General features: G+C 38.3%; 2 protein-coding genes across 3 annotated transcripts; one reads left to right on the top strand and one right to left on the bottom strand.

Annotated features, from left to right (window-relative positions):
- The first annotated feature begins 227 nt into the window (after positions 1 to 227).
- Positions 228 to 10,799, top strand: LOC118281003 (sorting nexin-16). The gene is made up of 2 exons (XM_035601423.2): positions 228 to 479; positions 4,159 to 10,799. The coding sequence occupies exon 2, from the start codon at positions 4,180 to 4,182 to the stop codon at positions 4,984 to 4,986; it is 807 nt and encodes a 268-aa protein (XP_035457316.2). The 5' UTR covers positions 228 to 479; positions 4,159 to 4,179; the 3' UTR covers positions 4,987 to 10,799.
- A 596-nt stretch (positions 10,800 to 11,395) lies between these two features.
- On the bottom strand, positions 11,396 to 26,141 carry LOC118281200 (zinc finger and BTB domain-containing protein 41). Of its 2 annotated transcripts, none has more exons than XM_050700940.1 (14): positions 25,817 to 26,141; positions 25,043 to 25,183; positions 24,412 to 24,619; positions 23,814 to 23,934; positions 22,772 to 22,906; positions 22,052 to 22,169; positions 21,051 to 21,263; positions 20,329 to 20,456; positions 19,175 to 19,285; positions 18,035 to 18,238; positions 16,143 to 16,254; positions 15,675 to 15,782; positions 14,546 to 14,736; positions 11,396 to 14,220 (listed from the first exon to the last, which is right to left on the bottom strand). In XM_050700940.1, exons 1-14 carry the CDS (start codon positions 25,961 to 25,963, stop codon positions 14,208 to 14,210), a joined length of 1,950 nt encoding a protein of 649 aa, XP_050556897.1. In that variant the 5' UTR covers positions 25,964 to 26,141; the 3' UTR covers positions 11,396 to 14,207. The 2 variants fall into 2 exon arrangements, with proteins under 2 accessions (XP_050556897.1, XP_050556898.1); XM_050700941.1 differs by having other exon boundaries at positions 11,396 to 14,228; positions 14,554 to 14,736.
- Positions 26,142 to 26,349: the final 208 nt, after the last annotated feature.

The raw sequence follows: 26,349 nt of genomic DNA, 5'->3' as shown, positions 1-26,349 counted from the left end.
TCGAAATTATTATTTTAAACCTCAGTTAAAAACAACTGCGTGTAAAGAATAAAAATTTACTTGCTGCGTTCCAGACCTTCCCGTAGAAATTGCATAATTTATAGCATTACTATGTACATCCTTCTTTAGACCCAACAAATAAACGAAATAGCAATACAAAAGATGAATATTCATTTCCCTCCATTCATATGCCAACAGAGAACTTTTGAACGAGAACGAGAACAAAAAGTTTACAACATTTACGTCAACTGTCAAATTAGTAATTTTACGATACTCAATATACAGCAACGTCGTTGTATTTTTAATAAAATTGTTGTTTTTAACGCTCATTTTTGCAAAACAAAGTTTCAAGAAAGTGATACGGTTAATGGTTGCTCAATTTTATTAACGGAACGATGTTTTTTGTGCGACGAGTTATGGTTTAGTGAGAATTTTACGACGACATTGTGGTAGTGAAGGATTGGAATCACGTATTATTAGTAAGTTGCTTTGTATTCTAATTGGCTTGAAGGTTGTCTCCTAATCATTTCTGTTAGCCTGGTACCCGCGATGACTAATCTCTGTTGTATTTAGGCGATCTAGTTTTCATCTTTATAGCCTATTTTGCAAATACCAGTTTCTTTTTTTAAACTTGTATACAAGTTTACGAAGTTGGTCGCAAACTTTTTTGGGGCGATTGTTTATGGTTCTTTTTAAAAATACCTGTTGGATTATTCTGTTTATGAGATTGAAATAAGAATTATTTAGTTAAATCTGTTTGCTTATAATATCCAAGTAGGAGTTTTTAATCGCCAAGACTGCGTTGTTGGTCGAGGCAGTCTTGATACCTTTGAGACAAGGGGGTCTAGGTTTCGATTCGTAGGCAAAACATTACTGCGCATTTTTCTAAAAATAAAATTGAGAAGAGAAAATTTCTCAGTAGTCGCACAGAGTCTGGAAATGTGCCCAGTATATGGCAGGCTCACCCTCTATTACATGGGACTTATAACACAAATGGTGAAAAGTGGGTGTACATTGTATAGGGGCATTACTTGACGTAATGTGCCTTTGCCCACCTGTTTGGGTTATAATGTTCTGAATAAACGTCTTTTCATTTAATTACACTTCTATATTATACAATGGTGTTATCAGTGCTTTGAAATTACAAAGAAATCTTGTATGATACACCTGTGCCAATAAAGTATAGAAAACTAGCTGTCTGTCCCTGGATTTGCTCGCAGTTTATTAAGGGGTTGAGACTTGAGAGAAAGCAAAAAAAATATGCATGATTTTTTGCTAGTAACCAAATACCAATTTTTAGCTTTCTATCTTGAGAATTAAGGAATGTTCGATACTAACTTCCACCCCCTATTTTAGGAAAGTAGGGGCTAACCCCTTTTTAAAAAGAGACAAAATGTAGCCTATGTCACTCTCCAGCCCCCCAATTAATTTCACACAAATTATCATGTCATAAACTTGCTCCGTTGTGATGTGAAGAAAGCGTAAAAAAATACATTTTCCCATTTATAATATAAATGAAACAGTCAATAACAATTACAAAATATAATGTACATACTTAAATTTTATATATTATCAGTTGTTCTTTGTGTACATAAAATAATAAATAAATAAATAGTTATTGCTTTACCTAGAAGTAATGTAGTGAGTTTATGTACATATTTTTTTGCAATTTTATCATTCTTAACATTGTTTATGTGAAACTATAACAATAAAATAAAAATGGACTGCCTATAATATATATTATAGTTTATCGTTTGCGTAAACACAATATAGGTATAATGGCAAATTCCGTAATGTCTGTTATATGTGTACATTACAAAGTAATGTACCTATTCAAGCCATCTATGAATCTTAAAAGTACCCTTTTCCACCAGAGATGTGCTGTGCAACTATGTGACCGTTTCCGCTGATACTAAGCTATGTAGCTGTGCAAGAAAGATGCACAGCTCGAGTATACGATGTATCGATAGCAGGTGCACCATCCATAGCACGCATCTTTCCATATAAAAAACAGCTTAGCCGAGTCCGTTCGACTAGTTCTAAGCTTCCAGGGAAAATCATGCAATAACTTCTCCCGCCTTGGGCGAGGCGAGATGGAGTGTCAGACTCTAACTGACTAAAAACCAACCTGTTCCTACTACTGCTTTTAACCCGCTAGGCAGTTCGCAGTATTGGGTTGGCGGCAGCCCTAACGGTCCCCATCTGTAGTGGTCTGATGGGTCTATGAAACGCAAACGGAACACGTCGCGCCCCGACCCGGGCTTTAACCAGGGTTAAAGCTCCGGTAACCTGCTTGTACAAGCTAGCATTGTACTTATATTTTATTTTTGAGTTTCTTGACACTTTAACGTCACTATACGCATGACCTAGTTTTAATTATTATAATATAGTTAACTAGTAAACTCGGCGAAATCCGTTTCGCCACCCATAATTTTACCTGTTTTCCTGCTTTTCTCTTAAATTTTCCTTAATTCTTTGCTATAAACCTCACGGACCCAGCGGTATGGTTTCGTTCCTACATGGAAATCCGTTCGTGCGTTCTGGAGTTATAGAGTCAGGAAGGAAAACCAACTTACTTTTATATTATAGATAGCTTAGGGGCGGAGGAATCATCCAATGACTTCTCCCGCCTAGGGTGTAGCGAGAGGGCGTGTCAGACTTTTACTGATTAAAAACCACCCCGTTCCTACTCCTGCTTTTCGAGCCGGAGCCCCGGTAATCCGCTAGGTAGTCCGCAGCTCCGGATTCTTATTAGTAACCACCTATTTTTGTATAGATTCTAGAATGTTATCTAATAAGGAACCTGTTTGTAATGATCAAAACAAGTTTGTTTACATACATTAACATATAAAATACCTACTCGTTAGCAACTGCTGACATTTATATGCTATCTAATGTCAGGTCAAATTATTGCTAATAATAATATTGTTTTGATTAGTATAAAGTATGTTTATGTACATAGGTCTGTAGGTAGGTATGTGTCGGAACAGGCGTTGCACCGTCGTGGGGGCTCCGGAGCGGGTCTACTTATTTAGAGGACTCGATGCCCCTTACAGGTGTTGAGGGTAGCCACCAGGGTGGTTTTAGTAAAGTAAAATTCCCACACTCCCTAGTTTTTTTATCTCCAAAAACCTAGGAGTATTTTAAAAGTTCCACCCGTCATCAAAAAGAAAGGGTCTGTAGGTAGGATTCGGAGCTGCGGACGGTCTAAAGCGTTTCTGGGGCTCCGGTTCAAAACTGAAGTAAGAACGAGGTGGTGCTTAGTCAGAATGAATCTGTCTCTTACCCCACACTAAAATTTTCTTCTGTGTCGTGGGAGCGTTTACAAACATACAAATTCAGATACACATGACACCCAGACCCGAAACTACAATTTGTAGTTCACACAAAGAGTTGCCCCTTGCGGGAATTAAACCCGCGACAGTTGCCCAGCCACCGCGACAACTGTGCACTCTAACTCTATATGTGCAATATTTCAGTATTTAGATTTTTAAATTAGCAACGTACAATTATAATACACTTTCGTGTAGAAAGTTAAAACAAAACATTTTTTTTTACTTTTTATTGTTTCAAAGTAGGACGCTCTCGTTTCGGAAGAAAGTGTTTTTAAAATAGTTGTAATTAATTAATTACTGTAAAGTATCTCTAATATAATTAGAATATATTTAAATTTAATGTCTTTTTTATATGTTTTGAATATTTATAAGTCGAATTATTAACATAAAGAATTATTAAAGTAAATAAGGCTCACACATTTGAGTCCAAATGGTCCCTCCTCTACATTAAAGGGGTTTACCATAAGCGTGGAGAAACGTTCAAGTTTTTCAGAGCGCGCTGGTACCCGCTCTCGTTTAAATATGTAGTAGGCTTTTCTATCACCCGTTATAGATTCATCTGTCAGATGAATCCTAATTAATATTCAACCGTCACTTTTTTTTAGGTAGGATAGCCAGCCAATTACTTCTCCCCCCTTGGGTTACACGAGAGACTAAAACCATTTTGTTCCTACTCCTGCTTCAAGCCGAGAACCCGATAAGGCGATAACCCGCAAGGTTTCCCACAGCCCCGGCCGGTCCTCTCTCCTGTTGGGCCCCATCTGTCTCAGGAACACGAATCTCAAAGTCATGCAAAATTAACCCCATATTTATTTATTTACAGGATTAAAAACGGCAGTACAAAATGGACCTAGTACAAAACCCTAATAACAATCGGGATGGGATGAACAACGAAGTTTCGTCCACATCCAGTGACGATACGAGCGTCCCTGTAAAACGACTGACAAAAGTATACAAAAAGCATTATAAAGAAACTGCGATATCGGACAACGAAATGGGTCCGCGCCAAAGGAACTTACAAACCCGTAACCACTATAAAAGTACTGGAAACTTAAATGAAGGGTACAGAGACTTCAGGTCTTTGCAAAGCAGCATTAGCAACATAGATCTGAGTCTACATCGAGAGGATATTAAAAAATTTGAGTCCCTACAGATACCTATAGTAGGCTATGAGATTATGGAGGAAAGAGCTCGATTCACGATTTACAAATTGAAAGTCGAAGATGATAATTCTGACCAAAGTTGGCTCGTGTTCAGACGGTATACAGATTTTGTCAGATTATATTCAAGGATAAAGGCTGAACAACCAAATTTGAATTTGCCATTGCCTGGCAAAAGATGGTTTCGGGATAACTTTGAACCGGCTTTTCTGGAGGATAGAGTGAGAGGATTGCAGATTTTTGTCAATGCTATTCTGATGAAGCTGCCAAATCATCCCGTTGTAAGAGAGTTTTTCTGCTTAGATGAGCCTCCTCAAGTCTTTTCTTATCAGCCCGAAGTCCAAGCTGTTTATGGAGCCCTGGAAGACTCAATAAGTACGCTAAAAATGCAATTGAAACAGAAAGATGCAACGATATTGCATCTGCAGAAAAGATTGGCTCAACTAGAAGCTCAAGTTAAAAACTGTGGGAACTGTAGTTCAAATGTTTAATTTAAGCAAGTGTAGGGTGAATAGTTATATAGTGAACTAAGTTAATCCTGTGGGTTCGTGTGAAAAAAGTAATATATTAAAATATATTTCCTATGACTGCCTCGTTGGTCGAGTGGTCGCAAGTGCGACTGCCGGATAAGGGGTCTCGGATTTGCTTCCCGGTATCGGATCCCCTGTATATTATGAACTCATTCTATAATATCTATTCACCCCCCAATATATTTTTAAGACTCATTTTAATATAAAATTTTGTACAAATAATATAATATTTAAATGTTACTAAACAAACCAGCCGCAATAATAGAACTGATACCCGTTTTTACCAACCATCCCTAAATATATGGAATGTAATGAGATTTTTAAAGATTTTTGACCCGTTTACCTTCTGGGCCTATTTCTGTCATTTTTCTTATATCGACAGCTAACGCCCGAATACTGAAATGCTACACAATTTTAAGTCGTACTTAAATATCGTGCTATCTCTGTCATTTTATAAAGAATTGATTGGGACCGAACTAGTTTTGAGAGCGTCTTAAAATTGAGTAGCATTTGAGTATTCGGACATAAGATGATAACAAATATGTGGTTTAAATTAAGTCATAAGAGTTCTCCCCATACGGTATATGTCCATCTTCTAAAATAGCTTAATTTTTTAAAGGCTGGTCCTATAGAAAAGAAAGAAAGAAAAGAAATCTACCTAAAGAAAGAAACCTATCTGTCCAACAATTCACAAGTGGCCTCAATATTATAATGAAATTATATGATATTTCATATTTATGTAATTTACGTACTCACGAAAACTTTTCGAGGAAAGCTCGACTAGTTTCAAGTCACATCGGGACTCTAATTCATGAGTAGCGCGATGCGACGTATGTATTATTTAATGTAGTATTTCTCACGATTGTTTTTATACAAAATTGTAGTATGTATGCAACCAAAAATTTATGTTTTGAGTAGTATAATAAGGTATATGTCAAAATGAAATTTATTATTACTTTTTTAAGAGAGAAAATGGCGCTGTAAGAATTGTATGAAATTGTATACAGTAAAGAGTGTAGACAGTTAATATTTTATGTTTCAAAAAACGGTTTAATTTCGATAAAATTAACCTATATAATAGGGAAAGATCTTTTCATATTTGGCCCAGTAGTTTTAAAGATTACTGTGCACAAATACAAACAAAAAAATCTTTTCGTCAGAACATTTTAATCATTGCTCATAATTGCCTTCTTAAAAACAATATTTGAGTAGTTTTTACAATAGGGTGCTTTTATAGTCAATAACACGTCGCATTTAAATAAATAAGGTACAAAATAATAATATGTTATAAATAAATAGTATTTTTAGACTATATTGGACTCTTATAGGTAAGCGTCCACAGGCCCGTATCGTACGCATTCCGTATGACGTCATCAGCATCAAAGTCAAAGTGAACATTATTTATTTCAAATAGACCAGGAAGGCGCTTTTGAACGACAAAGCAAATATAATAATATTAATAACGTCTGTGTATCGGTCAGTCCTTTAGTTGCTCTATTTGCTCGTTCCAAAGTGTAGATTCCTATGGAGAAGAACGAGCAAGTAACTTCATAGGTTACTCTTTTTCAATTAGATTCACATTCACAATACAATTCTTGGTTACATTGTTTCGATTGCTTCAACTATGTGAGAACAATGTAAAACTAATATTCAGTCAAAGTGATAGAAAAAGAAAATCGTATGTAGACATTGCCGATGATGCGGTCCGTACGATGCGGATCAGTGGACGCAGTTGTATAAGTTTCTATACAAGACTAACTAAAATCCGTTGCGTGCGATGCGTACGATACGGGCCTGTGGACGCTTACCTTTTAGCATTTGTATATAAGGGTTTATTATAAATAGTGATCTATGAAATTATTAATTGTAATTTAGGCTATCAGTTAGATAATGAAAAAATGGCTCACCCACACTTGATTTTTTTAACTGATTGGCTAAAATATATGACATTTTTGCTAACTTATGATGTTTTTTGTAAGTAGTGGTAGCTAACGAAACAGCTAAATATGGAGTCTTTAGTTCGATTCCCATTTTAATATCGATTTTTTTAATAGCAGCACTGTATACCGCCCGGCACGTTATTTGGCAAGATTTTGTAGTTGTAGGTTCGCACATTGTGTATTTTCTCATTATTTCATCACTAGTCTGTTCGCGTGAGATAAAACGCTTAACCTACCGCTTTAAAAAAAATTGTGGCCCCTTTTATTCTTTTATTTTTCGAGAGGAAAAAATTACCACTTTCCCTCATCGTCTCTCAAGACTCAAAGAGGGAACTTACCGCTACTATAATATCGGGCCCATGTTTGGGCTCTTTTAGCCCTTTATAATGACATTAATTATCCTAAATTGCTGCCAACTTTTACGCGGAAAAAAAGAAATTATTATTTGTGAATTTTTCTCAAGTAATTTGGCCCCTGAAGCCCTGGAGCCTCTGAATCATTGTCTATTTGGAAGAAAGTTAACATAAGAAATATAATTTAGAATGATATTGTAAAATTACGTCCCTATTAACAATAATAGTTAAATTGAGAAAATACGACCCCTACTACGCCAAAATCTTACTTTCTTTCATGTCGGGTATAAATATTTGTCAATAATCATTTTGTTCGTACTAAAAACCAGGTTTCAAATAATTACTGTGATAATTTTACTAACATACATTGATTTTATATTGTTATTCATTATTAATAATAATTAGTTATATTAATTATTGTATAATAAGCAATATAAGTGCCTTAAATTGTAACATATGGGACAGTTAACATGACATGGTAGAAAAATTTACAAGATCATATACCAAAGTTATTTAGTATTTAAATAAAAAAATATAGATGGATCCAGTACAGAGACAGTAACCATTGGTCGGCTACTGAGTCCACGAATGGTTACAGAAGATATGGCTTCGTTACAAAGCGTACAAGTATAACGTAACGCAATTTTTGAAGATGGTTGACCCCCTTTCCCCTTTGTAACGCAACGTAAAGTTTTATGTACCCCACTCCCCCTCTAAACGTTACGTAACATCCAAGTGACCATTTTTAAGTTACAAAATGTTATGTTTATAGTTATTATCCTTGGTACACTTTTAATTCGCTTTGCAGTAATAATACTAAATAAAACAAGACATTTTTGACTGCCTCGTTGGCCGAGTGGTCGCAAGTGCGACTGCCGGACAAGGGGTCTCGGGTTCGATTCCCGGGTCGGGCAAAGAATTACTGGGCCTTTTTCGGTTTTTCGAAAATTTCTCAGTGACAGCACGGAGTCTGGAATTGTGCCCAGTTTATGGCAATAGGCTCACCTCTCTCTCACCTCTAGGTGGGTGTACATTGTATAGCGGCATTACGTGTCGTATTGAGCATCTCTGCCTACCCCTTCGGGGATAAAAGGCGTGACGTTGCTTTTTTTTAAAACAAGACATTTTTACTCCGCAACACCTGCGCATTTTATTTATATTATATTTGTGTTGTAAGAAAGGGGTCTTTCTACCACCCTAGTAACGAATCGTAATGTTTTACGAGACACCCCTCCCTCCAAAATGCGTAACGTAATACTTCAACGCCCCCTCAAAGCGTACAATTTAGTATAACAATAGCTACTGTCCCTGTACTTAATTAATCTTTATTCTCTTAAATGCATACTAAATAACTTGGCTGACTGTATTTTTCTAATTAGAATCAATTGTTTTTTAATATATGAAGTGTTATGATAACTAACTCTTAGGCTATTCTGTATCCTCAGTACGAGTTTGCTTCATCGAAACAAGAGCGCATTCGGCGCTTTGATTGTATTGTTCACTAGCTACTTCCGCGCGGTTTCACCCGCTCTGCTTGGCTCCTATTAGTCATAGCGTGATGTTTTATAGCCTATAGCCTTCCTTGATAAATGCACTATTCAACACAAAAAGAATTATTCAAATCGGACCAGTAGTTCTGGAGATTAGCGCGTTCAAACAAACAAACAAACAAACAAATAGTATAGATTTGAACCGGCCAATCACAGTGCCGAACGCACTCTCGTTTCCCTCAAACTCGTACTACGCCCTCTGTAATTGTCAATTTGAAACATTTCAAGTGAGCTCTATTGCATTCTCACCCGTCATTGGTAGAGATGATTCTCACAACCAATGAAATGGTGGACCAAGATCGAGCTTGCTTCAAATTGACAATACAGTATATTAATTATTATGTTATCGGCTTACTCATGTAACTGTTTGACGAGGAACTCGACTAGTTTCAAGTCATGACACACACACGACGCGGCGATTATCGCGCTGGTACTGGCTTGTTGCGCTGCGACAATCGTCGCGTCGTGTGTCGCAGAATGCTGCTCATGAATATGAGCCTCTAGCATGGCTTGAAACTAGTCGAGTTCCTCGTCAAACAGTTACGTGAGTAAGCCGATAACATAATAATTAATTTAGTTCTCACGAAAGTTATAATAAAATTACAGAATAGCCTAGCTGTATAGCATTTGGACCAACAAAGTATAAAATAAGGCTCATATAGGTAGATTATTTGGTAGGATTTAAATGTTAATGTATGATGAAATGTAACCACGAATAAATGTTATTGATAATAGTACAAATTTTATACATCTTTATTATTTCAATTCTTATATCTGTATTGAAGTTTTCGGGTGTTTCTTCAAAAAACTTTAACTTTTTTTAACAAATCATTATTCTCCCGCGTTATTGAGCATCGTGGTAGCTTATTATCATCCTTATTTTTATTGGATTGGTTGAGAGCAGAGTCACAGCTTAATTTATTGAAACCAAATTTTGTGTTTCAATCGGCAGAATTGATAACTTTTGGTTGAGGATAATGACGCCGTTAACTTTTTATGATTTGTTTTTGAAGAACTACTCTTTCCCACCCACAGCTTAGATACGATACCTATTCAATTTCTGGATCGCGAATTTCTAGAAAATATTAAAACTAGCTTCTACCAGCGATTCCGCCCGCATTCCCGTGGGATAAATAGCCTATGTGTTATTCCAGACCATAATCTACCACTGTTCCTAACACCAAGATCCCTTCAGCCGTTTTTGCGTGAAGGCGTAACAAACAAACATACAAATTTTCGCATTTATAATATTATAGTAAGATTAGACCAATATTAAGGCAATTTTGACCGTCCAACAAAAAGTGCCAATCTGCATTTTTTTTTTTTTTTGAGTGGGTAAATTATCCTATGACCTACTTCTCCCGCCTTGGGCGAAGCGAGAGGGAGTGTCAGACTCTTACTGACTAAAACCACCCCGTTCCTACTCCTGCTTTTCGAGCTTGAGCCCGGTAAACCCACTAGGGAGTCCGCAGCTCCGGTTCTAACATCAGCCCTACTGGACCCCACGTGTGGTGGTCTGATGGCTCTTTGAGGCGCGTGCGGTACGGTCAGTCCTCTATTTGCTCGTTCCAATGTGTAGATTCCTATAGAGAAGAACGAGTAAGAAACTGAGTTTCTTTTCAGCTTGTCATTTTGTCAGTAATAGCATAGGGTCTGGAATTGTGCCCCCTATATGGCAATAGACTCACCCCCTATTGCATGGGACTTATGACATAAATGATGAAAAGTGGGTGTTACATGAAAAAATGTGACATTGTATCTATTGATTTAAAAATCTTAGTTTTATATCGAAATTGTAAATATGGAAAATGTATTAATTGTATGGTTTAGTTTCTAGTATAGTTTGTGTAATAATATGATTATTATTATAAACAAATGTGCATGTTTAAAAATGATTTGTTTCAATTATTAAAATAAAATTTTATACTATTTATGTTTGTTTTTTTTTCATACACCAATGTGAAACAACGCTTGCGTTGGTTTCGATGTGTAAGTAAGGTTACCGGAGGCCTAATTACCGCCCTTCCCAATCCCCGATTCCCCAACCCTTAAATTCCTAACCCCCAAAAGGCCGGCAACGCACTTGTAACGTCTCTGATGTGTCGGGTGTCCACGGCGATTGCTTACTATCGGGTGATCCGTCTGTTCGTTTACCTGCTTATACCATAATGGAAACGTGAAACAAAGCTTGCGTTGTGGCGGCGGCGATTGCTTACCATCAGGTGATTTAGTCCCATTAAAATTTATAGCATCTATGTAGCGTCACGCCTTTGCCTTTTAATGCTCAAACCTTCTCCATGTGAGAAGAGCCTACTATACCCGACGGAAATTGAACCCGAGACCCCTTGCCCTCGCACTTGCGACCTCTCGAGTCTCGACCAAGCAGGCAGTAAGTAAAATTAAAGTAACGGTAAAACGGAATAGCTGGAGGAATGATGTGAATATATGTTAGAACATTTATTCACCCCTCTTCTGTACATATTCACCCCCACTTTTAGGTATGGGAAATAAAATGAAACAAACAAAATAAATACTTAAGTCTATCATAACGTTTATTTGTAAATAAAATATATTTAAATGTATCTCTTATAAGTTGCACTTTCATTATTTCATATTAAATATAAAATCTTTTTATTGTATTGCTATCGAGAAGACTTATAGTATAGTCTAAAGTTATTTCGTATGCAGGTAAAGAGACAAAGATTGATTCAGTATAGAGACAGTACCCTTAGTACGAGTTTGCTTTACGTTTAAAGTAATCGAAACGAGAGCACGTTTGGCGCACTAATTGGTTGATTTATTCAAGTCGGTCAATAAGGTTTATTTAAGCCGGCCAATCAGGTTTATTCAAGCCGACCAATCAGGTTTATTCAAGCCGACCAATCAGGTTTATTCAAGCCGACCAATCAGGTTTATTCAAGCCGGCCAATCAGGTTTATTCAAGCCGACCAATCAGGTTTATTCAAGCCGGCCAATCAGGTTTATTCAAGCCGGCCAATCAGGTTTATTCAAGCCGACCAATCAGGTTTATTCAAGCCGACCAATCAGGTTTATTCAAGCCGGCCAATCAGGTTTATTCAAGCCGGCCAATCAGGTTTATTCAAGCCGACCAATCAGGTTTATTCAAGCCGGCTAATCAGGTTTATTCAAGCCGGCCAATCAAGATTATTTAAGCCGGCCAATCAGGTTTATTCAAGCCGGGCAATAAGGTTCATTCAAGCCGGCCAATCAAGTTTATTCAAGCCGGCCAATAAGGTTTATTCAAGCCGGCCAATAAGGTTTATTCAAGCCGGCCAATAAGGTTAATCTAAGCTGGCCAATCAGGTTTATTCAAGTCGGGCAATAAGGCTTATTCAAGCCGGCCAATCAGGTTTATTCAAGCCGGGCAATAAGGTTTATTCAAGCCGGCCAATCAGGTTTATTCAAGCTATCTTAGTACGAGTTTGCTTTCCGTTTAAAGTAAGTAATCGAAACGAGAGCGCGTTCAGCTATTTACACTTAGTATGAATTTCTACAATGACAAGGCGCTCTTTAAACCACCTCTGATAACAATAGCTACTGTCTCTATACTACCTACTACCTCAATATTTATTACCCAAAGTGCATTATTAAATAACTTGTCTGACTTTACATTACATAGTTTAGCCACAATTACCTACATAAATAATAGGACAAAATAAACAACTTGCCAGTGCTTATTCAAGCCATGATATAAACTATACAAATAATGTAGTTCAGTAAAATGGCTTGAAAAGCTATGCAATGTGTTTATTTTGTTGACACAAGTAAAGAGTGATTGTAATTAAAACCATTATTTTTCAAGCCCCTTTTCAAACATTGTCCCGTGTTCGCGCGTTCACAAACATACAAGTTCACATACACATGACAACCAGACCCGAAACAACAATTTGTGGATCACACAAAGAGTTGCTTCGCATTTAGCATAGTTTATTTTATTATGTATGGAAAAAGGCAAGATAAATATCTGATTTCAATTAAAATCACTCTTAATTAAGGTTTTTAGAACACAGCATAGTACTTAACAAGATTTGTACCCTTAGTATAAGTTTACTTTACGTTTAAAGTAATCAAAACGAAAGAAGTGATTGGCCGGCTCGAATAAACCAACCAATCAGATCGCCGAACGCGCTCTCGTTTCGATTATTTTAAACGTAAAGCTAACTTGTATTAAGGTTACTGGGCGTTTACTCTTGAAACCAATTTCAATGTCAATGCAATAAAATCTCAATAATTATTCAATATCAAAACTATACAACCCCAATCGTAGCTGTTACAATAGCATTCAGAGTACGGAATGTAAAGCCAAACTCAATACCATTTAGTTCATTCAATATTCACACAATACGGATGCAATGGGCGCTAGTGTTGCAACTCAAGAGTACGTTCACAATATCAATGTCGATCGATCGAAATTGGATTCAATAGTAAGCCCCCTGGTATTACAATAGAGGCGCATAATTATTTAATAGTACATCTTTTTCAACAATTACAATATAATTAAATTAAAAAAACATTAAAAAACATACATAATTAGTTTATATATACACAGCATTATTTATTTCTAATATCAATTCTTTATACGAAATATACTAAAATACACAACTTTTTAATTTTATTATAACTTTCATGAGACATACTAAATTAATTATTATATTATCGGCTTACTCACGTAACTGTTTGACGAGGAACTCAAATATGGCTCATATTTGAGTAGCACGACTTCAAACATTTAATGGGTCGACGTTTGGCCGCTATCTCGCCTGATGGTGAGCGATGATGCGGCCTACGATGGAGCACGTCTGCCCATAAGCAACCTATTCACTCGGGCTTTGAAGACACCCAGGTTATACCCATCAGGAAACACAGACTCTAATTAGGAAACTAGTCGAGTTCCTCGCCAAACAGTTACGTGAGTAAGCCGATAACATAATAAACAACTTTTTATTTGTTAAAAAATACTGTAATTTTGTATTTTTAAGCACGAGTTAAAGCACAAATAGACGTTCATCGTATTCATTTAAAACGTAGTTTTATATTAAAAATCGTCATAAATTAATACAATGCAATTTGTAATCAGATCATTTTAGAACACCTTAGATGAGGACGCTTATTGCTTGTAAATGAACTAATAATTTATAGAAACAGTATCTTTACACTTGAAATTACTCAAAAATTACGCTTTTTTCTTGAAACTTAGTCAACAAATCACAAAAAAGGTTCTTTTGCTAGCAATTTTCTCCAATGACCCCTTGAAAAGTTGCTTTAATGACTCCAAACTCACAATGACCCCTTAAAAAGTTGCTTTAATGACCCCAATCTCATACAACGAACCTCTCCACCTTGCAATGTTGAACATCATCATCCATATACTCGACAAGCCGTTTGTTAGGTATCACTTTATGCACCCTCTTCCTATGTGTATATAAGGACGCTTTTTACTTGAAAATTAACTAATAATTTATAGAAACAGTATCTTTACACTCGAATTCACTCAAAAATTACGCTTTTTCAATGAAAATAAGTCAACAAGTCACAAAAAAGGTTCTTTTGCTAGCAATTTTCTCCAATGACCCCTTGAAAAGTTGCTTTAATGACCCCAAACTCACAATGACCCCTTAAAAAGTTGCTTTAGTGACCCCAATCTCATACAACAAACCTTTCGACCTTGCAATGTTGCACATCATCGTCCATATACTCGACAAGCCGTTTGTTAGGTATCACTTTATGTACTCGCTTCCTATGTGTATATAAGGACGCTTTTTGCTTGAACGTCTGTTGGCAAATATCGCAGGAGAGAGGTCGTTCACCTGAATGGATTACTTCGTGTTGTGTTAGCGCTTTTTTGTCCTGTAAGAAAATATAAATTATGTTATTGTATGCTAGAGCAGGTTATTTTTTTAAGGGGGATTATCATCTAATGACATCTCTGATTACTTCATTTATAATATTATTTCATTCCTTAACTGACGAACTAAATAAGATCTCCCGGATAGAGCGTTGGATAGGTTTCTGTATAATGCGGAATTGATTCCCAGGTAAAGTAATCTAGAGTCTAAAATCAGTGCCGTAGCGTGACTTAGTAGGTCCCCGTATAGTAATTGTTTGGAGCCCTATTTTATTTCTTCATGGGGGGAAAATCGTCCAATGACTTTTTGCCCTCCTTTGGGTGAGACGAGAGAGAGTGTCTAACAGGAACCTACGGAATCATCCGTGTCCGGTAAGCACCGGTGTCAGGCGGTAGGCGGTCTCTCAAGCCACTCAAAGTGGATTTATTCCTGCTATAACAGGTAGCCCATGTTTGGGGCCCCGTATAATTGATACGGCGCTAGCTACTCCCCTGTCTAAAATCTAATGTTCAGCTGCGACGATTAGTGTCGCTTAGAATTTTATTACTCCCAGTATTGCGTGAAACTAGCCGAGCATCCTCAAACTGTTCATGGTTTTTTTAAGGGGGGAAAAATCATCCAATAACTTCTCCCGCCTTGGGCGAATCGAGAGGGAGTGTCAGAGACTTTTCGAGCCGGAGCCCCGGTAAGTAAACCCGCTAGGTAGTCCACAGTTCCTAATCAGGTATTAGCCCTACTGGACCCCATCTGTGGTGGTCTGATGGCTCTTTGCCTCGGCACCGTAAGCACAGGTCTGGTTCTTGTCGCTACCCTTGCTCGCCGCCCGCAGACCCGCACAAACTGTTCATGGTAGGCTATATATTTTTTTAATATAATTTGATATGTATGTTACAGAACTTATTATTAAAAAAAAAAATACTGATATTATACAATACTCACCGTAAACGCCTTCCCACATTCTTGGCATATATGCGTCCGCGGTTTCTCCTTCTTCTGCCCGTGTATCCTCATCATATGCTTGTCTACATTCGCTCGGGACGCTATCGGCTGGAAATAAAGCATTTTATGTCATGTAAGCCAAAGAAGTAGGGATTTTTAGAAAGTTACTTTTAACCGACTTGAAAAAAAAAACAGGTTCTCTGTTTAACCTGTATTTATATATGAATGTGTCTGCGCGATTGTGTCATGTACCTGTGCCCAATTATCCGATTTTTAGTGCAGTTTTTAGCATAGTATTTGACAGACTTAGGAGAAGATTTTAAAATAACCCTTAAATTCCTAACCCCCAAAAGGCCGGCAACGCACTTGTAACGCTTCCGATGTTTCAAGTGTCCATGGGCAGCGGTGATTGCTTACCATCAGGTGATCCGTCTGCTCGTTTACCGGCTTATACCATATATAACTTACCTTATTACATATGGGACACTTATGTATAGTCTTGCCAAGATGTTGGTAGTTGAAGTGGTCCTGCATCGCTTCTTTAGTAGGATAGCCTTTCTTGCACATAGGACAGGGAAATCTGAAATAAAAAACATAAAGTTATAATGCTGTGGCGACACTGACAAGTGACAGTTGACAGATGACAGAAGTCGCAAAGTCGCACATAGACTATCGACAAGCAAAATCAACGGATGACGTCATAAATATCCTGCATCGCACATATGAAGTTTACATGCGAAATAACACGGATAGAAAATCCCAACGAACAACAGTTGGGCAGAAAGCCCGCCAGGCTGATCACCTCGCCCGGTCGGAGGATCCTCCTTTTCTTAGGGAACTTTACTCGCTGTTCCCTAAAATGCTTTAGTTATAAACAAGTGCCAAGTAAATAAGACTGACTCGTAGGTCGAGTGGTTCGATTCATGGGTCGGGCGGGCACAGTATTGTTGGGCTTTTTTCGGTTATTTGAAAATGTCAGCACGGATTCTGGCATTGTTCAGTACATGGCAATAAGCTCACCGCCTATTACATGGGACTTATTACATAAATGGTGAAAAGTGGGTGTATATTGTACAGTGGCATTACATGCCGTAATGTGCACTTCTGCCTATCACTTCGGGGTTAAAAGGCGTGACGATACGATGCAAGTGCCAATTTAGCCATCAATAATCTAACAATAGTAATTTTTATGTATCATTGTATAGAGGAATAACCAATGGAGTTTCTTGCTCGTTCTTCTCCATAGGAATCTACACATTGGAACGAGCAAATAGAGCAACTAGAGGACTGACCGACAGACAGACGTTATTGATATTATTATATTTGTTTTGACGTTAAAAAGTGCCTTCCTGGTCTATTTGAAATAAATAATTTTGACTTTGACTACACCCACGACACAGGAGAAATTATGTTTCTATTTTTTTAATAAAATTTAAAAATCTTACTTGAAAACCTGCTCCGAAGCATGTGCCCTAGAGTACTTCAGATGCGCCTGATACGTAGCTAGGTGAGAGAACGTCTTGATACAGTCGGTACACTAGTAGCGGCTCTTGTTTTTAAATCTATACTAATATTATAAAGCTGAAGAGCCCCGGTAACCTGTTACGTTGTCCGCAGCTCCGGATCGAGCATCAGCCCTACTGGGCCCCATCTGTAGGGTGTGGTGTCTTGTCATATTTAGGTTAGGCTACTTTTTATCCCCCGGGAAAGCGGGTGAAGCCGCTGGCTGAAGCTATTACTATAATATAATGACTTACTTGAAAACCTGCTCCGACGCATGTGCCCTAGAGTACTTCAGATGCGCCTGATACGTGGCTTTTTGTGTTGAATAGTGCATTTATCGAGGAAGGCTATAGGCTATAAAACATCACGCTATGACCAATAGGAGCCGAGCAGAGGTAGCTTGTATATTATATAATGACTTACTTGAAAACCTGCTCCGACGCATGTGCCCTAGAGTACTTCAGATGCGCCTGATACGTGGCTAGGTGAGAGAACGTCTTGTTACAGTCCGTGCACTCGTAGCGACTCTTGTTCTGATGTCGCTGTATGTGGTACTTCAGCTTTTTTTTTTTTTTTGAGGGGGAAAATCATCAAATGACTTCTCCCGCCTTGGGTGAGGCGGGAGGGAGTGTCAGACTCTTACTGACTAAAAACCACCCCGTTCCTTCTCCTGCTTTGAGCCGGAGCCCCGGTAACCTTTTACGTTGTCCGCAGCTCCGGATCGAGCATCAGCCCTACTGGGCCCCATCTGTAGGGTGTGGTGTCTTGTCATATTTAGGTTAGGCTACTTTTTATTCCCCGGGAAAGCGGGTAAAGCCGCTGTCGGGAGCTAGTAATATAAATTTATAACGACTTACTTGAAAACCTGCTCCGACGCATGTGCCCTAGAGTACTTCAGATGCGCCTGATACGTGGCGAGGTGAGAGAACGTCTTGTTACAGTCAGTACACTCGTAGCGACTCTTGTTCTGATGTCGCTGTATGTGGTACTTCAGCTGGATCACACGGACCATCTTGTGGCAGATCGGGCATTCTGATCGCGGGAGAGGACCTTCGTGGAGTCTGGAAGAAAATATATTTGAATAGGGTATTATCCAACTAGTCAAATTCAATACTTTTAACGAAATGTCAAAAACGTTACTTTTCTATGAATTTTGTATGACATTGCAAATTATGACGTCATAATTTTTTTGCATACGCAAAAAATAGCAAGAAAAATTAAATAAATAAGTATATCATATAACATCAAATGAATGAATGAAAATACGATTATTTTGGGATATTTTATTATATTGAAATATCAAAATAAATTATTTTTGACCTAGGAAACTACCAAATTAAACTCCAGCTCTTCGAGCCGAAGTCCCGGTTACCCGCTAGGCAGTCCGCAGCTTCGGAAGCATTTATGTCACTACGCACGCACGTACGCATGCAACGCACGCACGCAACGCACGCACTCACATAATTATATACATTGTAAGTTAAATAACAACTTCAAAAATAAGTAACATTATCAAAGATTATTATATTAAACATCCAAATATGGGAGAGCCATGTTTCGGCACGAATGGGCCGGCTCGACCGGAGTGATACCACGGCCGAGCAGTACACCGACGTGACGCTTGCGTTGTTTCGTTGTGTGAGTGAGGTTACCAGAGCCCTATTTTTCTCCATCCTAATCTTCCCAATCCCCGATTCAACCCTTAAATTCCTAACCACTAAAAGGCCGGCAACGCACTTGTAACGCCTCTGGTGTTTTAAGTGTCCATGGGCGGTGGCGATTGCTTATCATCAGGTGATCCGAATGCTCGTTTACCGGTTTATACCATAAAAAAATCTGCTTGGTCGTGGTATCACTTCGGTCGAGCCAGCCCAGCGGTGCCGAAGCATGGCTCTCCCACACTTAATGTACTAGGAACCTTGCCCTTTGTATAGGTAGGTTTGTTCACCATAATTGATTAAAATCTTGTTCTATTATTTCAACATCTGTGTACTCACTTGAGATGTGTTGCCAACGTAGTTCTGTTGACGAACCGTTTTTTACAATGGTCACACTGTAGTCCTTCTCTATGGAAGCGAGCCACGTGGTTCTTGCGTGCTCGCGAGTTTCTGAAACAAAATCATAGTTCATTTAATAAATTACTAGCTACTTCCTACATTTTTAATTTTGTATCTTTTTCTTTCTTGAAATACCTTTCACTAGAATTTTCGCACACTAGAATTTTCTCCTGTGTCGTGGGTGCGTTTACAAACATACAAGTTCACATACACATGACACCCAGACCCGAAACAATATTTTTTGGAACACGCAAAGAGTTGCTCCGTGCGGGAATCGAACCCGCTGCATTGCACGGCAGCCGGTTGCTCAGCGACCGCACCAACCGTGCAGTCAACTAGCGCCCATTGCATCCGTATTGTATGGATATTGAAAGAACTAAATGGTATTGAGTTTGGCTTTATATTCCGTACTCTGAATGCTATTGTAATCGATCGGAGCAATCATACATACATTCGTTTAATTTAAATACATTTCTTTGTCAGCAGTATCTTTAATTTTGTAATTAAAAAGGCAATAAACCGGGTCTATCAATTTAGTCCACTTATTAAACATTTCTTAGTAGTGCGAACAATATATAAAAATCAATTGCTGTTTGTTAGGTAGTCTCACTAAAACTCGAGAACAGCTTGAATTATTTGTGGAAGTCCAGAGAAGGTTTAAAAGGTGAGAACAAAATGTTTGAGGCGGTATGAAGTTTGCCGGGTCAGCTAATCACTACATAGTATAAAACAAAGTCGCTTTCTCCGTCCCTATGTCCCTTTGTATGCTTAAATCTTTAAAACTACGCAACGGATTTTGATGCGGCTTTTTGTAATAGATAGAGTGATTCAAGAGGAAGGTTTATATTATTACTAGCTGGCCCGGCAAACTTCGTACCGCCTCAAACATTTTTTTCTCACCTTTTAAACCTTCCTTGGACTTCCACAAACAATTCAAGACCAAAATTAGCCAAATCAGTTCAGCCGTTCTCGGGTTTTAGTGAGACTAACGAACAGCAATTGACTTATATATAAAATATAGATATGCATAATATATCACCATTGCACCCATGTGAAGCTGGGGCGGGTCGCTAGTGACTAATGAAAGAACTTACTTAAAGAACATATCACACTCCAAACACTGGTACCCTTCTATGGAGGTCTTGGACAACAACTTGCGCAAGTCTCCCGGCTTCGGTGGATCCTTCTGCTCTTTCGTCTCCTTGTCTTTCTTCTTTCTGCCCTGGAAATTAAATATATTGCTGTTTGTATTATATTTTATAAGGTGACTGATAATTAGTGAACGATATTTAAACACGTGATTGTACTCATGATTACAAACAACTTTGCCGAAAAAACTTGTTTTGTATACTCATTAGTTTTATTTTTATCACAATAACAAAACAACAAAATTTCATTAGCACGCGCGCGTAAAGTACCAAAATACCTACCTTTTTATCTTCCGATAACGCGGGCGCGGGCTGCTCGGTGCTAACAGCCGATCATGCGAAAGTATGCGCGCGCAAAATTTTGTTGTCGGGCAAGGACGAAGGAAGTAAATGCGTCGACCGCAATAATGCAATTTTCTCATTGTTCACATATTTTTCAATAAAATTATTAAGATTTTTTGTCTTTTACAATACTATATGCCGTTTTTATCCATATGTCACAGTAATTAATTGTCATACTCAGATACATTTAATGATTCCTTAAATCAATTGTTAAGGACTAGCTTAAGTAACCACTAAATAACTCTGAGTATAGAGGTAAGGTTTATTTTCAATTGATTTATCGTCAGTACCTTCGCTGTGGCTCGGATATCTCCAAAATGGCTTACCTTACTCTTCAAATCCCCAATTTTGATGGTGGACATGTTATTAGCCTGCTTGTGCATGTGCGTGTTAACATGCATCTGCATGAGCTTGGCTGCGGGCTCCTCGTGCGCGCACAGCTTGCAGCGGTACTTCAGGTAGTGCGCGTCCGTGTGCGACGCTATCTTACTCTCGTCTACATACACGTAGCATACTTTGCACGCTACTTGACGGGGTTTCTGTAAACAAAAGGATAAGTTTTTAAACTGACATGGTCACTAGTACTATCGTGTCAACTTAAAACGGTATAAGTTTTTAAACTGACACGGATTAACTAACGAAATATCGAAAAGATAAAGTGAATAAACATGATAAATATCCCGTCATAAGTTCTAATAATTAAAACGGTATATTTATAATGTTTATATTTTTTTTTCGAGATTCCGATATTTCTGCACTGTTACCGATTCGTCTGCTCATAAACATCCACCCGCATTTACTCCAGTTCATCCGTGATCATGGCGCTTGCAACAGTGCCGTAATATTTCGGAAACTATATAAACTCGAAAAAACTAATAAACATGGTAAATATCCCGTTTTAAGTTCTAATGATAGAAAAAAAGATAAATTTATATGTTTATATTATAACTTTCGTCACTCATACTAAATTAATTACTATGAACTGTTGCTTCTTAAATACACTTTGTTATATTACTAATCGACTGAGTTGAGGAACGTGGGGCCGCGGGTGCAAAGAAGGCCGGACAACTTGCACAGCAAGGACTCAAGGGAAACGTATTCAGTAGCCTTAGGAATGTGCCGTAACAGGCGATGTACCGTGGGAACTCCGGAGCAGGTCTATATAGAGGACTCGGTGCCCCTTATAGGTGCAGAGAGTGGCCACAGGGGTGGTTTTAGTGAGGTAAAAATCCTACACTCCCTAGTCTTTTATCCCTAAAAAGCTAGGCGCCGCTAAAATGTTGCCCCGTCATAGAAAAAAAAACTATGAATGTATGTATGTACTTACCGCCCTATGTGCAGACACGAAATGGTCTTCAACTTGTTGCTGTGTGTAGAACCCAATGATACATAGTTCACATTTGTACACCGAGCTTGCATACTGCACCTTTTTCTTGGCTTCATCTCTGTAATATAGAAATATGCATTAGTTAGTTGCTAGACAATAAATTTGATCTTATCTATACTACTTTCGAGCAAGTTCGACTAATTTCGAGCGACACCGGGGCACTAAATCTATCTTGTAATTCTCTACTGACGCAGGTATCTATGGGCGGCGCTGATTGCTTACCATCAGATGACCCGTCTGCTTGTTGCCAGTCTTTTTAACTATACTAATATTATTATACAATACTATAAAGCTTTACTTTAAAACTAGCTCTACTTAAAACTGTAGAGATTGTTTGAATGCGCTAATCTCCGGAACTACTCGTCCGATTAATTATTTTTGTGTTAGATAGTGCATTTATAGAAGAAGGCTACAGGGTACGATCAGAAGGTGCCGATTAACAGCTGAAACCGTGCGGGTGTGGCTAGTTTATATTAGTAAGATAAATAAGTAAATAAAACGCTGATCCACCACGCTGACCCACTATTCCATAAAAAACAAGCTACCACTTTGGTTGGGTGGTCACATGTGTGGCAAGGCGTCTAGGGTTCGATTCCCAGGTGAAGCAAAGTACTGCTGAGCTGAAACCTCGCGGCACTAGTTAGTGTAGTATAATATTACCTGCATTTCAGCATATCAGCTTCAGTCATATACTCCGTGACATATCCCAGTTTGGGCTCCGTCTTCTCTAGCTTCGGTTTAGCGTCCGACTGTGTGATTATATTTATTGAATCAATCTGCGTCTTGGTTAGATTCCTGTAATTAAAAGAAATATACATTATTATAAAGTGGTCATAGCAGAGATTTAAAATATTGCGGTTTGTATTATATTGTATAAGGTGACTGGTAATTAGTGATCGATAATTAAACACGTGATTGTACTCATGATAACAAACAACTTTGCCAAAGAAACTTTTTTTATATACTCACTAGTTTTATTTTTATCACAATAACAAACAAAATTGTTAAATGTCACCATGCTCTACCCGCGTTTGTGTGAGACTCAACAAAGGGACTATACATTTGACAGAGACCGAGCAGCAACACTCTGATTAGGGTGCTTTACCACCAGACATGTGTTATGTAGCTATGCTATGAAGATGGAATAAATCCAAGGCAACCTCTTTAACTGCTGTAACTCCTATAAGCCAGCATCGCTACAGTAGATACAACCAAACGCTGTGCACCAGGATCTGCAGTAGATACAACCATGAAAACACCGGAACACTGAAGTCCGGCGCGTCACAGGGAAATGAATGACTGTCTTGGATCCCGCAACGAAATAAATCAGAAGATATTATTAAAGGAGAAGAAAAGAAAACGACAATTTCCCATGGAAACGCATTTATAATTCCTTTAGTATCGCGGGTGTCTATGGGCCAAGCCGATTGTTTACCATCAGGTGATTCGTCTGTTACTTTTTTCACCAAACTTTCTGCCTCGCACAGTAAAACTGTGGAATGAGCTGTCGTCGGCTGTATTTCCGAACCGATACGGCCTTCAAACCTTCAAGAAAAGAACGTACTCCTTTTTCAAAGGCCGGCAACGCACCTGTGACTCCTCTGGTGTTGCAGGTGTCCATGGGCGCCGCCGATTGCTTACCATCAGGTGATCCGTCTGCTCGTTTACCGGCTTATACCATGAAAATGTTGACACAACTTACCCAATAGTAAGATGAGACATGACAGCATCGCTGGGTCCAGAATCCAGATCCAAGGAGTCAGTTCCCACCACAATGTGAGACATCACTCCGGTCACCGGATTCTCCAATACTATCTCGGGCACTGGAAAACATATTAATAAATCACATTAATAGCCCATAAGTTTTAAGTATGGCTCGACAGAGTGATGCCACGGCTGAGCAGAGAACCGACGTGAAACAACGCTTGCGTTGCGTTTCGTTGTGTAAGTGAGGTTACCAGAAGCCCAATTACCCAATCTTCCCAATTCAAGATTCCCTAAAAACCCTTAAATTCTCAACCCCCAAAAGACCGGCAAAGCACTTGTAACGTCTTTAATATTGGCTAAACCCGAAAACCTTTAATGGGTATCTAGACTTTGCCTTGACTTCAGTTAAGGTCCATGTCCCCTAGATGGGGCAGAGGGCGTCCAAAAAGGTTCACCGCGCTCCACGTCATGCTGATACCCGCCGCTTCCACCACTACAGTACGTCGCCAAGTTTGCCGTGGACGACCACGCTTTACGCGTCGTTTTGCCTACTCAAGGGTATCAAGAACTAACTAGTGTTGTCATAAACTCACCTTCCAAAATATGCTCATCAATATCCAATATACTGGTTTCCTGCACCTGACTAACATCATACTGCTCATTCTTAACGTTCTGCGGCTGCGTCTGTATGATGTACCCTTCTTCTCCGGTAGAGAAGTCAAAGAAGATCTTGTCGTATTCCGATTTGGTCGTCATCTCGAGGCAGGAGAGAGATTGAGACATGTATGTGTGATCCATGCTCTGAAATTGGTAGTAAAAAAATGTTAGTATTTTTAAAAGTAAACTGCTTTACAGATCTTCTCATCCTGAGCATAACTATTGAGTATGGAGTCTTGTTTTTTGTCCTCTCGAAATCAAGCAAGCAAGGGAATGTAAGGATGCTTTTCCACAAAAGATGTGCTATGCTATGTTACTATAGATGCGTTTGGCTTTCACCATATTCATTGGTACACATATCAAAGCAAGGAGTCTTGAGTTGCTGGTTAGGATAAGTAATTTGAAATTATTTATTTCTGAGTGCGGCCTCACCCCATTCTCATAGGATAAAAAGTATCTTATTTGTTATATGACGTGATTCAGTAACAAACATACATACAAACTCAGAAACACACGCTTTCACAATATTATTAAGGAAAATTAAAGCTATTCCAATAAGAAACATACCTCCTGCGTCCTGCTGAGGGCCATGACCCTAAGATGCTCCTGTGCAGTGTGGACCTGCCACTTAAACTTGTGGAACCTCTTCAGCAGAGCCAGGCACTCCCAGCAGACCAGGTGGTCCATCTCCGGCACAGGTTCGTTGAACTAGAAGGTGTTATGAAGCAGTTATTATGGGTGTTTTTATTTCGATTATAATATTTTGAAATATAATGATGACTAAAATGTTAATTGTTGTATCTTCATTCATACAACTATGATCATGAAATTATATGACTGCCTCATATGCGAGTCGCAAGTGGGGCTGCCGGATATGGGGACTCGGGTTCAATTCTTGGGTCGGATGAAGTATTACTGGGCTTTTTCGGTTAAAATTTCTCAGTGGTAGCACGGAGTCTGGAAATGTGCTCGGCATAGTTTTTGCAATAGGCTCACCACAAGACATGGGACTTACAACATAAATTGTGAAAAGTGAGTGTACAGTGGCATTACGTGCAACTCTGCCAACCCCTTCGTGAATTAAAGGCGTGACGATATAGAAAAAAACTAAAATATAATGATAACTCTACAATTAAAACGATAAATATCTACATTCATACAACTAATACCGTGAAATTAGCGGTTTATAATATCCTCATTCATATTAACTGTGTAAATAATTTTAGCAGATTATACACGTAAATAAAACTACTTAGCATAAATATATGCTTTAGTGTGACCTTAATATTTACGTAACCATTCATTAAGCGTGCGTTTTAATTGATAGAAAACGAAACTTACCCTGTCGCCCGTAAATAGTAATCGGCGGAAAATATCTTGCGCCTCACTATTCAATTCGAATAAATCTCGATCATTGCTTAAACAGGCACTACATAATGCTCTGTACCGCAGTACTGGGAAACTAAGAGCTTCAACGTCCTGTTCCATTTTATTAAACTTCTAAAAACTTTTAAATATCTCGAACTTTTTATTTGTTGTGATTAATTTTCGGTATCAAAACAAAAAGTAATACTCCCATGTAAAATAGACGAAAATTGATGAACAACGTTAAACTGCAATGCGACACCACAAAATGGCTGCCTTACCTAGTGTTGCTATATAAAAATAATAATTCCGTTTGCGTTAGCGGTTCAACGTGGGTGCAACAGCTGATGTATTTAAAGAAAGGTTGTTTGTTTTAAGAATTCAGAACTTTGTATTCGGATAATTTGTATTGTTTTGTAACACTCCTCCTTACACGTTTACAAAGCAATCTGTTTTTTATTGCTTTCGACACACTTTTGAAGAAATCTGAACAAATTAAAAAGAGTAGT

The sequence above is a fragment of the Spodoptera frugiperda genome, chromosome 19 (assembly GCF_023101765.2).
Source record: "Spodoptera frugiperda isolate SF20-4 chromosome 19, AGI-APGP_CSIRO_Sfru_2.0, whole genome shotgun sequence".
Classification (NCBI taxonomy): domain Eukaryota; kingdom Metazoa; phylum Arthropoda; class Insecta; order Lepidoptera; family Noctuidae; genus Spodoptera; species Spodoptera frugiperda.
The sequence above is the reverse complement of the archived record's forward strand: the minus strand, read 5'-3'. Positions and strand labels throughout refer to the sequence as shown.

What these genes read in the sequence shown, in the direction of transcription:
- LOC118281003 (XM_035601423.2), top strand. Translation starts at nt 4,180, where the DNA reads ATGGACCTAGTACAAAACCCTAATAACAATCGGGATGGGATGAACAAC.
- LOC118281200 (XM_050700940.1), bottom strand. Translation starts at nt 25,963, where the DNA reads ATGGAACAGGACGTTGAAGCTCTTAGTTTCCCAGTACTGCGGTACAGA. An exon ending in TACTATTTACGGGCGACAGG is followed by an intron (nt 25,184 to 25,816) that starts GTAAGTTTCGTT and finishes AACACCTTCTAG; the next exon opens with TTCAACGAACCTGTGCCGGA. An exon ending in TGATGAGCATATTTTGGAAG is followed by an intron (nt 23,935 to 24,411) that starts GTGAGTTTATGA and finishes TATGTTTTCCAG; the next exon opens with TGCCCGAGATAGTATTGGAG.